This window comes from Dipodomys merriami, unplaced genomic scaffold (genome assembly GCF_024711535.1).
Source record: "Dipodomys merriami isolate MVZ:Mamm:240054 unplaced genomic scaffold, mDipMer1.0.p SCAF_2, whole genome shotgun sequence".
Taxonomy (NCBI): Eukaryota; Metazoa; Chordata; class Mammalia; order Rodentia; family Heteromyidae; genus Dipodomys; species Dipodomys merriami.
The window spans coordinates 56869058-56887478 of NW_027203381.1; the positions used below are offsets into that span (position 1 = coordinate 56869058).

General features: G+C 36.7%; 1 protein-coding gene across 6 annotated transcripts in view; it reads right to left on the reverse strand.

Annotated features, from left to right (window-relative positions):
• Positions 1–294: 294 nt before the first annotated feature.
• Dcun1d1 (defective in cullin neddylation 1 domain containing 1) overlaps positions 295–18421 on the reverse strand; it is a 48379-nt gene continuing 30252 nt past the window's right edge. For all 6 annotated transcript variants that reach the window (XM_070029668.1, XM_070029669.1, XM_070029665.1 and 3 more), the window contains exons 5-7: positions 7356–7438; positions 7029–7125; positions 295–4658 (exon numbers count right to left, since the gene is read on the reverse strand). In XM_070029668.1, the coding sequence (XP_069885769.1) occupies positions 4579–4658; positions 7029–7125; positions 7356–7438 (260 nt within the window). In that variant the 3' untranslated portion in view covers positions 295–4578. The remainder of the gene's footprint in view (positions 4659–7028; positions 7126–7355; positions 7439–18421) is intronic.

Below are 18421 nucleotides of genomic sequence, written 5' to 3' on the forward strand. Positions count from 1 at the left end.
CAGGCCCCAAATTCAAATCTCAGGACTGGCACAAAAAATAGAAAATAAAAATAACAGCCAGGGACTGGTGGCTTACATTTGTAATTCCAGCTACTCAAGAGGCTGAGATCTGAAGACTGGTTTGAAGAGTCCTCTTATCCCCAATTAACCATCAAAAAGATGGAAATGAAGCTGTAGCCTAAGTGGTAGAACATTAGCTTTGCACAAAAAGCTCAGGGACAGCATCCAGGTCCTGAGTTCAAGCCCCAGGACTGGAACAACAAAACAAAAACAAACAAAAAAACAACAACCAAATTGAGCACTGTGGTACACACCTATAATCTCAGCACACAGGAGGTACAAGGTAGGCAGATCACAAGCCTGTCATCAGAGATACATAGCAAAATACATCATTGCCTGCCCACCCTACACCCCCACAGAACCAAACGAAAACCAAAACAACTCAAATCAAGTTTTATATGAAACACTACTAACCTACAATAGATAAAATAAGCAATACTTGTAAGAGAATAAATTTTTTAGATACACATAAATTAAAAATATTTTCAAATTTCTATTTAAAGAGTAACTACAAAATGATTCCCTTTAATTTTCATTTAAAACTCCACAGATGTACCTTTTTAGAAATCCCATTTGCTACAAATGCTGTGCACCTTTTATCATAATTTCCTTATGACAATTTTTTTTAGAAAAGAAAAAATGAATGAAACAAGTCACAAAAGCCACATTAACTTTCCACTGAGAGTAATAAAAAATTGTCACATAAATGAGTTGGTCACAGGCAGTACAAAAAAACACTTGTTTTTGTAAGTTTAAAGAATATTTCTGCCTCCAAAATCAGGTATAAAAATAAAGCACATATTCAACCAAAAAAGCAAATGGTAAGGATAACCCTGGAAAAAGACATTGGTACTATTAGGAATTCCCACAATTAACTAAAAAACTTTTCCCCCCTTTTACCCTAAGAATCAAAGGTAAAAGTGTCAGGGCAAATGCCCTTAACTACCTACCTATGAAATAAAAATTACTGCTGTGATTGCAAAAATGGAGGCAATAAAGAGTTCAGAAATATACTCAAGTTTATAATCAATTAAATGATGAGCTATAATTTGAACCCTATTTGTCACATTATATAGAAATCACAATTCACGTTTTGTGTCCTCTTAAGATATGTTAAATAATTCACATTTGAAAACATTATCAAATTTGATAAAATTTTATCAAAACATCTAAGTATTCAATATAAATCGTATTATTAAAAGTATAAGGTAACATTTAAAGAAAACTATTGAGGTGCCAAGGTAGTTCCTATTAAGTATACACAGTTCAACATTTATAACTACATAAATTAATTCTTGTTAAGTGTTGATTCAATTTTACAAAGGCATACTTTGTGAACCATAATCAATTTCCCCAGCACTACTGTCTTTTTTTATTCTAAAATGTTGTCTAATGGTCTTCTGTCATTCATATGTAAAAATTACAAGTTTACAATCTGTGATCCTAATAGTAACATGTATAAGAATCTAAGCAGAGTGTACATTAAACTAGCTATAACTACTCAAATTTCTTGATTATCATCAAATAAAAAATAAATAACACTTCACTTAAATCTTTGAGGAAAATAGTATACCTTCCATAAATAAGAATTCTCCAGAAAAGATATTTAAAATATTTCCCATGTTTGTTAATTTACTTTGTCTTTTTAAAAGTCTAATAAGGACATATACTTACAATGCCATATTACACAACTACAGTGGTGTTAATTAAGTAAAGCAGCCCAGTATAGTTGTAAACATTTCAAATGTAGTAAACAGGATTTGGCAGATCTTTTCTCCCCAAAATCTTACAAAACTCTTTCCATGAGTACTTAATTCTTCCTGGGAAAGTTTTCAGATATGCTTTAGTTTTTATAAAACTAATACACTGAAATAATATGTAAAAGATCATGGCAATTTTACTGAAGCTTTTATTGCCTCTGTTGGTAATATGACAGGGATCTTAAGAAACACAGTTGAACTTACAGATATATGCAGGTGATATTCACTAAAGATAATCTTGATCTCAAATATTTTTATATGTGGGTACTTCTAATTTTATACATTTTACTATTTAAAAAGCATTACATTTTAAAATGGGTACTTGTTCTGACATTTGGCAAAAAAGGAAACTGTACCTGTGGTTCAGTTTGAAACAGAGATCAGCATGGGAAGTTGACCAGAATGAAGACTGAAATGCTTGTGAATTAAAGCATTCAAGTCAAGTGTGTGTCTTTCTCTTAGACGCGCACACATGCGCGCATGCACGCACACACGCACACACACACACACAGAATCATATGTGTAAGCTTTTTTCAGTACAAAACATTATCTATAACCATTTATCCTCAGAATAATCACACCATATTAAATCAGTTTTCTCTTTTCAGCCCTAGTAATAGTTTTAATTCTAAGATGCCATCATAGTGAACAACCTTAACTTTTATGCTACATAATTATATTCAAAGCTTTATGTATTTTTGTTTATAATTACACAGTAATTATAAATGTTTAGTACCATACTGATGACAAACACTATTTTGTTGAAAAGGTCTTGCATTTAAAAGGAAATATTTGTAAAACTCAAGGCACTAGGCCACACAACCAATATCCAATTTTTATGGAAAAAAATTATATTGTCGAAAAAAAGTTAATGAAATCTCATTTCAAAACACAGCATACTTGAATAATCTGAAAACAATATCATAATTCAAAATCTTCAAGACAGGAAACAATACAGTAAAATATCTCTTGAATTTTTTTTCATAATTGAAGTTCCTCTTCATAGTTACAATGAAATCAAGAAAACAGCAGGATTCTTCTTTTTTGCTTTTTCTAATAATTCCTTTCACCAAATAAAATTTTCAAATTTTTCTCTTGGTAGAACTGTATCCTTGAAGTTATAACTGGAATATTAACATAATATCTAGGTGGATGAGACTTCTAATCAATTTCAAATCAGTAAATCCAAGTTTTAGTATGTCATTGTTTCTTAAACACATATTCTTGTATAAAATGCACTGCTACTCTGAAGTACATCTTTTGTTAATATCAATACTAGACTGTCAGTACCAAGATACACCAAGGAAAATCTTTTTCTACTATAATGGCCATGGTCATCTAAAATTTAAGCTCATCATCTTTAACTTGCCTTATCAAAACATTTAAGAAAGTAATTAAAGCCTTCACATGTAGGTAAACACAAATGGGTGTTTTCAGCAGGAAAGCAGTGCATGGGCCTTGTAATGAGCAAAATAAATACAAGAGAGCATACTGCTTTAATGTGAAAACTGAGCTAATTTGAGAGAAACAAAAAAAAGTTTAAATAATTTACAAAAATAAAAGCCAGATTGGTATTCTGCATAAAGTATATGGATGGTTGAAAATCTTTGCTCTTGAAGTTTTTAAATATTTGGCAACCACAGTGATTTAGAAGTTAAAGCAATTTCAACAAAATAACAAGTCATCAAAAATGGACTACTTGTCTGAAAGAGCAGTACCTATATTATAAAGATTGAACTTCATGGCTCATCACAACCATTTCCAAAATTTAATTCCTACTATCTTCTTATAAATTAAGAGAATTTCATTTGTATTCCATAGTGCGATGACCAAAAAGAAGGAAAAAGCAAAAAATAAACCCTCATGCCTAAATTTAGAACATTGTATTGTGGAGCAATCCAAAACATTCAAAACAAATTAAATAGTTTAACGTATCTGATAGGCATATAGTATTTCAAAAGCATAATGAAATCCAATTACATAGTGCATAATGTAGACCAGAGTGTGATCTAGCATTATGCAGATGTTTTCTAAATAAAAGCTCCCTGTAGGACCACCTAGGTAAAGGTAAGTGCAGACTAGTTCTGTGGAACCTTTTTGGAATCAAGAGTCTAAAACACAATACATCTTTTGGATAGGCACCAAGTATCCTAAAAAATTTTCTCATTTTGACATTTCTTTCATCAGATATTCTACTCATATCAATGATACATGTGATTTGCCAGGAAAAAATTAAATCCCCCCCAAAACAAAAACACCATTCCAGATTCAGTACACTTAAATATATCACTCTCACTGGAAGTGCTATCAGCATAGTCTTTGCAACTAGCCCAAAGCATATATTTAAGAAGTTTTTATAAATTGTTTGTGATGTTCATTATGTTTAATTCTTATGCCAAACTTTTCTGATGAAGACAGCATTGTGCTTTATGCAAGAATGGAAACCTCAAAATAATCACCATAAAGCTTCTAAGACTTATGGGAAAACAAACTAGGATGGTCCACAGATATAAGATGAAATCCACAATGTTGGAATTATAAATGTTTAGAGCGGCCCAGACTAGAAGACAAGCCCAAACCACCATTAGGAGAATGAAATACGATATGGTCCAAGATGTATCCTTAAAGATTTGTCTCAACCCTCAGTTTGAATATGAGGATTGATCTTCAGTTCAGTCCAGCCAGCAGAAATTGACTGTGCAATTTTCCGTTGTATTTATTGTACAGACTATGTACATTCTAGAAGGTTCCTTTAGTGCTACACTGTTGTACTTTTTGTCCCAGCAATTTGAGGGCGTGCAAATTCCACAAAGTCATCAATAAGAACAGGCCATGCTCCTGGAACAAAGAAAAAAATGTGGGAAAAATGGAAGAAAAAAAGTAGAGATAGGGCTAGTCTTTTAATAGAGTCGTTTGGGGCTTTTACAAATTCCTTCCTCAGATATCATTCTTTTTTCTTTTTCTTTTTCTTTTTTTTTTTAGCCATTCCTAGGGCTTGAACTCTGGGCCTGGGCACTGGCCCTGAGCTCCTTTTGCTCAAGGTTAACACTCTTCCACTTGAGACATGGCTCCACTTCAAGTCTTTTCTGTGATTAATTAGCCAGCCAGGGCTGGCTTTGAACCATGATTCTTAGATCTCAGCCTCCTGAGTAACAGGATTATAGCAGGCATGAGCCACCAGTGCCCAGTTTTTTCAGATATCATTCTTACCTATTCCCAATGAGAAGTCTTTCAAAACTTAGTATTGATAGTTTCTATACCAAATATGTTATGTATTCATATTACTTGAATGATGAAAATAACTCCTGGTAATCAATCAATACAGTACTATAGTTTTCTGAAAGTAACCAATGACAGGCAATGGAAATATGATTTGGTCAAAACTGGCAGCAGGGCTACAGGCATGGCTCATATAGTAAAGCACCTATCTAGCAAGCACTAGACCTAGAGTTCTAATCTCAGTAGTGCCAAAGAATATAAACTGGTAGCCTAAGGGACAACCAAGACATGATGGCACACTGCCACTGTTGCAGGAAGAAACAAGCTGCTCTTACAAATGATAGTGTCAAACTCTATCCTACTTCATGACAATTACTGAAAGATTTTAAAGTGAGTCAGTATATACATGTCTGAATATACCTACATGCCTATCCCCAAACCTCTATTACACAAGCTAGGAAGTTTTCTAGCTTTATATAAAAACCTAACAGAGGGCTTGGGAGTATGCTCAATCAATAAAACATTTGGCTAATGGGCATGAGGCCCTCAATTCAAACCCTAATACTGCCCAATAACAAGTAAACCCTCTATCCTAACAGAAAATACAATTATTAGTCACAGGAAGGATTCAACATTTTTGTCACATTTTAGTAAAGACTATATATACACAACAATGAAGAAGGGAAGAAGGAAAACTATCATCTCTGGCCAGCCTAAATGGTTCTAGGAATGAAGGCCATAAAAGATTTTTCAAAGAGTATTTCCATATTTAATAATCTCAAAAAATCATCCTGTCAGTTCTCCAAGGGACTACAGAGGAAGTCGATATAAATCACCGCAACTTCAAGAGCCACAAAAGTGCATGTGCTGGTAGTAATGGATGGAGAATCGTTTTTGTGCATATATGAAGAAACAGAAGCATTTCGTTGATGATTTACTGAATGTCAATGGTATCACACCAGGCAGCAGAAAAGCATTTCAAATTAGACAGTCAGTGGACTTACAGAGTTTACAATCAAGCTTACATATAAGACTAACAAAAAAGCCGGGCGCTGGTGGTTCACGCCTGTAATCCTAGCTACTCAGGAGGCTGAGATCTGAGGATCGCGGTTCAAAGCCAGCCCAGGCAGGAGAGACCTTGAGACTCCTATCTCCAATAAACCATCAGAAAACCGGAAGTGGCGCTGTAGCTCAAGTGGTAGAGCGCTCGCCTTGAGCTGAAGAGCTGAGGGACAGTGCCCAGCCCCAGAGTTCAAGCCCCACAACCAACAAAAAATAAAAGGAAAAAGACTAACAAAAAAACTGAAAATACACACAAGTAAATAAAATACTTAAGAAAATGCATTCTTAAAGGAAAACTGAAAATCTGTGCTTTAATGAAACAACACTGCCTGGAGTTTTTCCCCCTCCAATGCTAAGAATGAAAACCAGGGTGTTGCCATGCTAGATAAGCACCCTACTTCTAAGCAACATGTACCCCATAGGACGGAACTGAAAGGAAGTATTAGAAATATATTGCTAACAATAACGGTATTTTATAAATCCTGAAGAGTATAGAGGCATGTGGTTAGCATGCATAAGGTTCCGTGTTTAAGCCCAATATTTCCCCAAAAGAGAGAAAAAGAGTAAGAAACTAACAAGTAACACAGATAAAAGTTCAGGAGAAGAAAGTATAACTCCAGGGCTGGGAAGGTGGCTCAGTGGTACAGTGCTTCTCTCGCATGCATGAGGCCCTGGGTTTGATTCCTCAGCATCACAAAAGCAGAAAAAAGCCAGAAGTGGCACTGTGGCTCTAATGGTAGAGCGCTAGCCTTGAGCTGAAGAGCTGGGGACAGCAGCTAGGCCTAGAGTTCAGACCCCATGACCAACAACAAAAAAAGTACAACCTCAAAGAAAACAGAAGTAGATAGAAAATTCAAGAGTGTGGAATAAAAGATATAGGAAGGCAGGTTATAAAAAAAAAAATGGTAGGGGAAAAAATTTCATTACCTTCTTCATCATAATTAGACATGTCATCGGCAATCATTGTACTGAAGTCTAAAAGAAGATTCCAAGTATCTTTTGGTATTGATCGTTTATGATGTTCCTATTTAAGAAATAAGAATACATTTAAATAACCTAAAACAATTGCAAAAAATACAGACCAGACAATACTAAATACAAGAATGTAAACAACTGATTGGAATTCTAGTAATCAAATTTCTCATTGTATATCAGATGTTCTGATAGTTTATCATGCTTGAAAATGTTGTTTTATCTTTAAACACAACATAATCTTAGAGAAAACGTATGAAACTACAGAAAAGGTGAACTTACCAACAAAAATTTATTCCATAAGTCTAAGAATTTAAATCTTCCATTAAGCACTAAGTTCCAGTATGCAATGGCCATTTCTAGATCTGCAATATTAAAAATATTTTATATACTTCAATGTTAATAAACATTTGTTCTCCAAAGACCAAAGAAAGTGTTAAAAAAAAATCTTGCATCCTAAATATTTACCTATTAAAATTTTCCTATAAGTCCAAGGTTTGTATCCTACTTCTTCATCAATGAACTTCAAGGCCTTGAGGATAAAAATTATATCGCTTACCTCATAGAGGTGTCCCAAGATGTCAGATAATGTAGTTAAGCCTAATTAAGCTGATAACTATTCAAATGTTGTTACACATTAACATTAAGTGTCACAAACTAGGCATTTCAAACACTTTCAGCAACTCCTGATATTGGCCAAAAGCAATGAACTGGAGAAATTTGTTCCTAGATGAGAATTAATTTGTAGTTTTGGAATGCAAAGGACTGCTCCCCCAAATCTGAAAAACTTTATACACCAAGATTTTTGCTAACTAGTCCTGACTACAAAGAAAGCTTAAGTATATTGATTTTAAAATGCATAAGAGTGTGCACTGGTGGCTCCCATCTGTAATCCTACTCAGGAGGCTGAGATCTGATGATAGAGGTTCCAAGCCAGCCCCAGCAGGAAAGTCTGAGGCTCTAATATCAAATAACTACCAAAAAGCCAGAAGTGAGTTGTGGGTCAAGTGGTAGATCTAACACCAGCCTTTAGCAAAAAATCTCGGTGGCAACACTCAGCCCCCCTAAGTTCAAGTCCCATTTCTGGCACCAAAAAAATGAAAATAATGACAACAACTAAAAACCTAGAAGGCCCTGGGTTCATTCGATTCTCTAGCAGTGAAAAATAATTTTTTTTAAACATCAAAATTAACCACAATTTAAGATTTTCTTCAAAGTTTGCCAAAGACAAGCAGACAAGGGGCCAAAAGGGGTAAAGAAGCAATACTGTCAATATGACAAAGACTATACTTGTCATCTGAGAGGATGAATTATTATCCTTCTCAAGGAATTAAAGTACTTAAGAAAGTTGTCTTTCATGAGTGAATTTGCATCACCAAGATAAAAAGAATTATAACTCAAGAAACCAAATAAATTCTACCTATTCAGGTGTGATCTCAGAACTAGTTTTGATAGAGGAAGCATGAGAGATTAGGAAAGACCACGTTGGGCAAATGCTGCTCCGATTTTTAAAAAGTAAAAAATTTGGTGTTTATTCACCGATAAAAACCTATGACTTAGCTGGGCACCAGTGGCTCAAACCTGTAATCCTAGCTACTCAGGAGGCTAAGATCTGAGGATTGCAGTTCAAAGCCAGGCTGGGCAGGAAAGTCCATGAGACTCTTATCTCCAATGAACCACTCAGAAAACTGGAAGTGGCACTGTGGATCAAGCAGTGGGCACTAGCCTTGAGCTGAAGAACTGAGAGAGAGTGCCCGGGCCCAGAGTTCAAGCCCCACGACTAACAAAAAACAACAACAACAACAACAAAAAAAAACCTCTGACTTATAAGAAATCAATTAAAAGATCATCAAGGAAAGAAACCTGAAAAAGCTCATTATGAATAAATTGTATTAAATCAATCTCATTTTCTGAGGATTAACAGATAGGTAGAAAGTGTTCAAGAACTCTGTCTTTATAATGAAATGGAAAGACCTCTATAAAATTATGTTAAGTGAAGTCAGGCTGGCGTTGAGACAAAGAACACATACGTTTTCCCTTGTATGTAGAAGCTAGATTTAGCTTATGAACTTGTAAATAAATACGATGGGTGGTATGCAAGTGTATTAACTGAAATATGAACTGATGATAAAAGAAATTTTCCTATCATATAAAAATAACTTGAAACTAGAATAAGCAGACATTAACTGATTATATGACCATTTCTCCCACTGTTAAGAGAAAAAGGCCAAGCTTAAGGAAAATCTCTCCAGGAACATTACTATTCTGTTAATAATCCTTTCTCCACTCAAGAATCTCATCAGTGGCTTACATGAAGATAAAGTGTGGTTATTACATGTATAGAAAACACAAATGTGGATGGATGTTCAATACAATGGTTTAGTAACACAATAAACCAGTCTCACCATCTTTGTTGTCTCCCTCCTGGTGGACCCAATACTACAAAAACTCAAGTAAGAAGGTAGTAAACAACAGATCCATTTAAATTTTTAGGCCAACTAATTTCTTTGTCATACGTATTATACAAATTCAGATCTCTCTAGTTATCTATCTTTTGTACTCCTATTCTAATCCCGGATCTGTGATTCCCTCACTTCCTATCCATCCTCCTCAACTGATCCTACTGTGTCCTAGGATGATGTCCACTACACCAGAGCTAATCTCCCTGCATCTTGAGTTTTTTCAGAAAATGTTTCCTCAATCCTTTGTGCTATTCTGAAGTTTGGCCCTACCTTCAAGTGGAAGTTCCCAGTTATCCCTCCCAAAGGAGTTTGGTCACTTTCGTAGAAACTATTGACCACACACCAAATTTCATTCTTCTGCCTTCATGGAGACAAATTTAATACACAACATGTAGCAACACTTCTCCCTTCATCCCTATCATCTTGAAGCCTCTATTTAAATCCACGACTGATGTCCTTGGTAACTAGTTCACAGTCCTTCTTAATGTTATCTTCTGTCATCATTCTGTGTCATATAATCAGGTTATACCTGCCCTATTGTCTAAAAGATTCCACCAACAGATTATTGGACTAGATAAACAGATTCAGTAAAGTTGCAGGATACAAAATTAACAATCCAAAAATCACCAGCATTTTTTTTGTTGTTTGTTTTTGTAGGTTGTGGGGCTTGAACTCTGGGCTTGGGTGCTATCCCTCAGCTCTTCAGCTCAAGGCGAGCGAGCGCTCTACCGTTTGAGCCATAGCATCACTTCTGGTTTTCTAGTGGTTTATTGGAGATAAGAGTCTCTCGGACTTTCCTGCCTGGGCTGGCTTTGAACCGTGATCCTCAGATCTCCGCCTCCTGAGTAGCTAGGATTACAGGCGTGAGCCACCGGCGCCCAGCTCACCAGCATTTTTATACTATAACAATTATGAACTTGTTGGGAAAAACATCATGAAAACAACCCAATCCACAATAGCCATAAAAGATATGAAATACTTGGGAATAAATCCAACCAAGGAAGTGAAAGACTTCTACAATAAAAATTTACAAAGCACTGATGAAACTCACATACACACACAAAAAATGTTAATTATAAAATTTTAAATGGGGCTGGGAAGGTGGCTCGGTGGTAGAGTGCTTGCATTGCATGTATGAGGCCCTCAGCACCACATAAGCAGAAAAACCCAAAAGTGGTGCTGTGGCTCAAGTGGTAGAGTGCTAGCCTTGAGCTGAATAGCTCAGGGACAATGCCCAGGCCCAGAGTTCTGGCCCCATGACCAGCAAAAAAAAAAAAAAAAAAAAGCAAAAAAACAAACCCCAGGGCTGGGAAGGTAGCTCAGTGGTAGAGCGCTTGCCTTCCATGCCTGAGGCCCTGGGTTCGATTCCTCAGCACCACATAAGCAAAAAAAAGAAAAAAACAAACCCCAAAACACCACAGGAAACAAAAAGCAAAAATAGATAAATGGAACTGTATCACACTAAGAAGCTTTGTAGCAAAGCAAACAGAGTAGAGAGACAACCTACAGAGAGAAAAACATACACACACACATGCATATACACGTGTGCACAAACACACACACAAATGAAAAAATAATCTACCATATGACACCTCTGGGTGGTTATCCAATAAGCCCAAAGACACCTGCATGTTATATTTACTGTGACACTACTAAAAATAGTGAAGATATGTAATCAATCCAAGTTCTCATCAATGGATAAACAGGTAAAGCAAATGTAGCACATACACACATGGAATATTATTCAGACATAAAGGTAATAAGCAAATACTGTCATTTACAGCAAATAAAACTGGAGGGCATTTTAAGTGAAATAAGGGAGAAACAAAATAAGCCTGTGCAAGCTGATTTCTGATTTATGGAAGCCAAAAAGTCTAGTGGGAAGGGTAAAGGGTAAAGCTGCGTAACAGGTTCTAAAATACTTTTAGAAGGAATAAGGTCTAGTGTTGCACAACACAAAGACTATAGTGTATATTGACCCTTTTACAGTGAAAATTTTATACAATGAAAATCTAGAAGAGAGGAGAGCTCAAGCGTTCCGAAAGAATAAATGGCTGCCTTCTGTAATGCTATCTACCCAGGAGGCTAAAAATCTGAAGAATGTGGTTCAAAGATAGGCAGAAAAGTCTGCAACTCTACCTCCAAACAGCCAGCAGTCTAGAGGATATGAAAATGGTAATTAACCTGATCGATCAGCATACACTACAGATACACTCTGTATTGTATAATTATTTCAAGCTAATAATTTTTGTGAGTCTGTGTATATGAGTCCTGGGGTTAAACTGAGGGTCTGGTGCTGTCCCTGAGCTTTTTAGCTCAAGGCTAGAACTCTACCATTTGAGCCACAGCTCCATTTCTGGCTTTTGGGGGGTTAACTGTAGATAAAGAGTTTCAAACCTGAGCCAGGTTTGAACCAAGATCCTCATATCTCAGCTTCCTGGGAAGATAGGCTTATAGGCATGAGCCACTGCTTCCTGGCTAGATTAATAAATTAAAAAAAAATAGCCATCTCATATATACCCTAATCATGTCAGCTTGCTTGCTTTCTTCTGTTCCTACTTTATCTGTCCTTCAGTTGCACCCTGGTCCATTCTATTTCCATGATGTTTCATTTCAACAATATCCTTCCTCTAATCCCTTATAACTTTGGCTTTGCCTCTCAGATTCAACAGCTCTGAACAATTCTAATCCTAGATGAATATATCTTCAATTCTGAGAGTGAGGGACACAGTTCAACAATAATGCATCATATTAACAGACAAGAGATGTCTAGTGATCTACCTATTAAAAACAATCATTTTGGTCTGGGGGTACTGCTTAGGACAGAGCATGATCAGCATAGGTAAGACCCTGGGTTCAATCCTCAGCAACAAAAAAAGAGAGAGAAAAAGAAAAAAGAAAGCCATTTTTATTTTCTCCCATCAGATTTTTCCATTTCCTTAACACTTAGCTGTTTTGCAGAGAATCTCACATCCTACTTCAAAGAAATACAGGTTCTTGCCCAGCGCCTGTGGCTCACGCCTGTAATCCTAGCCACTCAGGAGGCTGAGATCTCAAGACTGCACTTCAAAGCCAGCCCAGGCATGAAAGTCTGTGAAATTATCTCCAATAAACTTCTTAGAAAACTGGAAGTGGTGCTATGGCTCAAGGGTAGAGCGCTCACCTTGAGCTAAAGAGCTCATGACAGCGCCCAGGCCCAGAGTTCAAGCCCACAACTGACAAAAAAAAAAAAGAATACCTCTAAGGCAGAAAAGTTCCCAGCTTCACTGAATGTTATCCTCTTTTTTTTTTTTTTTTTCAATTTTGTTGTTGGTTGTGAGGCTTGAACTCTGGGGCTGGGTGCTGTCCCTCAGCTCTTCAGCTCAAGGTGAGTGCTCTACCACTTGAGCCATAACACAACTTCTAAACAAACTTTATAACTTTGGGGGAGGGGAAAAGTTGGGGAAGGTGGGAAGGGAAGGAATGATAGGGGAAAAACAAAGCAGGGGTAACAATGCTCGATAGGAAATGTACTCATCACCTTATTCATTTAACTGTAACCCCTCTGTACAGTACCTTTACAATAAAAAATACATATTAAAAAAAACAGGGGCTGGGAAGGTGGCTCAGTGGTAGAGTGCTTGCCTTGCATGCCTGAGGCTCTGGGTTCAATTCCTCAGCACCACATAAGCAAAAAGAAAAAAGCCGGCAGTGGTGCTGTGGCTCAAGTGGTAGAGTGCTAGCCTTGAGCTGAAGAGCTGAGGGACAGCGCCCAGGCCTAGAGTTCAGGCCCCACGACCGGACCCCCCAAAAAACAACAAAAAACAAAAAAACAAAAAGCAAAAAAAACACTCTGGTTTTCTGGTAATTTATTGAAGATAAAAATCTCACAGACTTTCCGTCCAGACTGGCTTTCAACTGTGATTCTCAGATATCAGCCTCCTGAGTAACTAGGATTACAGGTATGAGCCACCAGTGCTTGGTGAATGTTATCCTCTTTAGTGACAAGAAATACATATCCCCTAACAGTAGAATGAAACACAGTAGGCATTCAGAAAAAATAAACTATTGTTTTATATATAAATGAATATATTTTTTACCTTCAAATCCATCATCTTCATCTTCCTTCCAACTCAAATAGGTGCCCCTTCTTTCTTCTATTCAAGTAGAAACCCATTTATCCCTACTCTGGATCCATTGTCATCCTGCTTTTACATGGACTAATGTTTGTTGACTAACTATCCTCTTCTCAACAACTTACAACCTTTACCTATTCTCACACTCCACAGAGAAATATGTTCAGATTATTATCACTTTAAAATTTTTTATATTTCTTTTTCCTTTACCAGCTACCCTCATAGACAATTCTGAAAGAGTGTGATCCCTCTTTATACATCAATCATTCCTAAAAATATATCTGCAAGTTAAAAATCAGATCTTTATGTTTTAAGAGAACTAAAAAAATACAGTGAAAGCAGGGGTTATACACCGTGGGGGAGGGACATACAAAGCAACAAAGAAATAATCTTATAAATGTGTTAGAAACAATCGCATGAAAGAAAAAAAACATTTGAATGCATATCTTAGGGTTCATTTCCCTAATATCAACTTATCTGACCTTTTCTGCTTGACTCAGACATATACTAGATATTGCAAATAAGGGACCTATGGGACCTATGTTTCTTTAGGCCTGGCTTACTTCACTTAATATAATTTTTTCCAAGTCTTTCCACTGTATTTGATGTTGTTATAATTTGTGGAGGGGAAGGGAAAAAACAAATTTTTTAGATAGGGATACAGGTGGACCCATTGCAACGAGAAGTACAAGTCGTTATATCGAAAATGAACTTTACAACTTTGGTTGGTGGGGGAGGTTTGGGTGGGGGGAAGATGAGATGGGAAGGGAAAACAAAGGAGGAGGCTCTACAATGCTTGATAAGAAATGTACTCATTATCTTGCCAATGTAATTGTAACCCCTCTGTACAGTATTTTCACAACTTAAAAAAAAAATACGGCACAGCTGGGCACTGGTGGCTCACGCCTGTAATCCTAGCTACTCAGGAGGCTGAGATCTAAAGATCTCATTTCAAAGCCAGTCCGGGCAGTGGGGCAGTGAGACTGTTATCACCAATAAACCACTAGAAAACCGGAAGTGGCTCTGTGGCTCAAGCGGTAGCTCGCCTTGAGCTGAAGAGCACAGGGACAGCGCCCAAGCCCAGAGTTCAAGCCCCACCACAAAAAAAAAAAAAAGGCACAAATTCCTATGTTTCTTTGCTCTTTTTATGCCAGTTCTGGGGCTTGAACTCAGGGCCTGGGCACTGTCCCTGAGCTTTATTACTCAATGCTAGAACTCTACCACTTAAGCCACAAATCAAATTATGAGGAAAGAAGAGTCATTCTTGTAAGTGAGCTGGCTTCAAACTGCAATCCTCAGATTTCAGCCTTCTTAGTAGATAGGATTACAGGTGTGAGCTACTGGCATCTGGCCCTATTTTATTTTATTTTATTTTTTATTTTTTAAGCATTTAATGGTTAGACATGCCTTTTTTTTTAATTTTTTTATTGTAAAGATACTATACAGAGGGTTACAGTTACATGAGTGAGGTAATGAGTACACTTCCTCTTGAACATTGTTACCCCCTCCATTGTTTTCCCCCCACCATCCCCCCTCCCTCCCTTCCCCAGGTTCTTTTTTTTTTTTTTTATTGTGATTAAGCCTATTTTATTTTAAAGCTCTACAATATTCAATATTTCTTCCAATTTGCTTAATACTATTTTTTAATTCTGTTCTTTTTTCTAGAAACTCAACATATACCTGGTTTGAGTGCAGTAAATATTCCAATGAGACTGAGGATTTGCTATTAGTAGTTTGCCTGTTCCCACACTTCAAATACAGTAAGTACTAAGATTACGAGTGTTTCCATTTTTTTCTTTCGCTATTTTTATAAAATAACAAAATGAAATACTCAGATACCTACAAATTATGACATATCTACAAATGTCCATTTGTCAACTGGAGTATACATATATGTTGTTTGAAAGTTCAGAGGGTAAAAAGAGAACTTACAGTCTATATTTACTTGCTGCCCTCTCCTCACCTCCTACACAGCCATAAATACTATTACCAAATTTCCTCCTCTGTCACCCACCCTACTGAACTAATCCCAGAAGGACCCTTCTGGCTACCAAATACATTTAGGACCTTCTTTTGTCTCTCCATCCTATTTGAAAGAATGGAGTGAACTTCCCAGGTAAAAATATCATTTCCTTCAGCTTCTATTTATTTTACTGGTGTTCTGTAACAATGTATATTAATAACATCTACTTCTACATCCTATAGCGGATCTTCAAACTTTTTTTTTTTTTGTATTTCATATCCAACACCTCAACAACACCTAAATAGGATATTTGTGTCTATATTTCCTAAACTCATGGCTACCTTTTTATGGTATTTCTTCACTAGGTACCCACAAACAACAAACGCCCGGGCTCAAACTGAACTTCAATCTTACCTCCATATTCCTTTCTCTCAATAAATGCTACTATCCTCCTGCACTGAAAAACAATTTCTTATTGTGAAGAAATGTCCTAGGCACAATAGGACATTCAGCATCCCTAAATGCTAGAAATAAGCCCTCAGTCATTATGACTACCAAAAACCCCACAAATGTCTACATGCCCTGTTAAAGGTACTGAGACACATTGGAGAAAACTCCTCCTCTTCTTAATTACCTCCTAAATCTATCTTTTCTCCATCTATAGCTGAAGAGCTGAAGGACAGAGCTTAGGCCAAGTTCAAGCCCCATGATTGACAAAAAAATAAAGGGCTCAGATTGGTAACTTATAACTAAGCTGACATGTATAAGATTATATATGAGATTAAACTGTACAAGGATAAAATGACAATTGACACACAACTACAAGAAAAGTATCTTGTTAGATAGCAGTGTCTGAGTGACAGAGAAAAGAGGCTCAGTACAGTAGCTTAGAACATGAATTTTAGTTTCTTAAAAGCCTTTTTCTCTCCCCCCCCAGTGATGTTACCCTCTGATCAAGCTGACCTTTCCAATTCAAGTTAAATAAGAATAACAATACTTAGCCTCATTGAGCTGTTGTAAAGATTCATGTAATATACATATTATGTAATATGAATGTGTTATAAATTATAATATTCACAAGATTGCCTAGTAAATAATATTTTATTCATGCTTAAATATATATATATATATATATATATATATATATTTTTTTTTTTTTTTTGGTCAGTCATGGACCTTGAACTCTGGGCCTGAGTGCTGTCCCTCAGCTCTTCAGCTCAAGGCTAATGCTTTACCACTTGAGCTACAGCACCACTTCCGGTTTTCTGGTGGTTTATTGGAGATAAGAGTTTCACAAACTTTCCTGCCCGGGCTGGCTTTGAATCGCTGATCCTCAGATCTCAGTCTCCTGAGTAACTAGGATTACAGGCGTGAGCCACCTGCCGGGCCTTAAAAATATTTTTAAGCCAGGTGTTGGTGACTCACGCCTGTAATCCTAGCTACTCAGGAGGCTGAGGTCTGAGGAGCAGGGTTCAAAGTCAGACCAGGCAGGAAAGTCCATGAGTCTCATCTCCAATAAACCACCAGAAAACTGGAAGTGGCGCTGTGGCTCAAGTGGTAGAGTGCTGGCCTTGAACTGAAGAGCTGAAAAACAACGCCCAGGCCCAGAGTTCAAGCCCGACAAACGACTTAAATAGAAAGTTATTTTTTTAAATTATTATATGTTCTGAAGCACTGTTGGAAGAGGAATTCAGTAACAGAATTTAATAAGAGTATTGCCTAAGGCCAGGAGTGGTGGCTCATGGCTATAATCCTAGCTCCTCAGGACACTGAGATCTGAGGATCATGGTTCAAAAGCCAGCATGGGCAGGAATGTCCATTTATCTCCAATTAACCACCAGAAAACAAAACAAAACAAAAAAGTATTGCCTAGAACTGAGATGCTTGTAGAATGAATCCTTTAATTTTTATAGTAAGCTAAAATACAAGCAGAGAAATATCCAGCATCATTTTTTGTACTGTTATTTTTTGTATTCCATTTTTTTCCAATGTCATTCTCTTAATTTTCTCATCTGCAGTCAAGCTATTGCTTGAGCACTCTACTATTTGAGCACCCAGCCAACCCATGTTATTCATTCAAACAAAATTAACAATGGCAATGTAGGACCTTCATGAAATTAACAATGGTAACGTAGGACCTTCATGAAAACAATCCAGTATGGGATAAACATGGAAATGAATTAATAGTCCCTGGGGGAAATAAAGTGTTACCAAGTCACTAAAGCAAAGGGAATCATTATTAAAAACCTATTGACAATGTCTTATTTTGAAATACTTCTAGTTACCACAACAAAAAGCATACAGAATATACTCCTAAGACCTGAGAACTAGTCTCACTAATCATTGTTATGTGATGTTAATAAGTCAGTATCTCTAGCTATGAGTTTACCTATATGATGGAGAGGATAATGATTTGTCACTTAAGCTCAAAAGCTTGTTATGTGATTACACAAGAAAATATTCTTTTGGGGGCTGGGAAGGTGGCTCAGTGGTAGAGTGCTTGCCTTGCATGCATGAGGCCCTGGGTTCGATTCCTCAGTACCACTTAAATAAACAGAAAAAAGCCGGAAGTGGCACTGTGGCTCAAGTGGTAGAGTGCTAGCCTTGAGCTGAAGAGCTGAGGGACAGCGCCCAGGCCCCGAGTTCAGGCCCCATGACCAGACCAAAAAAAAAAAAAAAAAAGAAAATATTCTTTTGGGGGTTTTTGCATTTTTTAAAATTTTATTTGTTATAAAGGTGCTATATACAGAGGAGTTACGTTACAAAAGTAACGAGTACATTTCTTGTCAAACATTGCTACCCACTCCT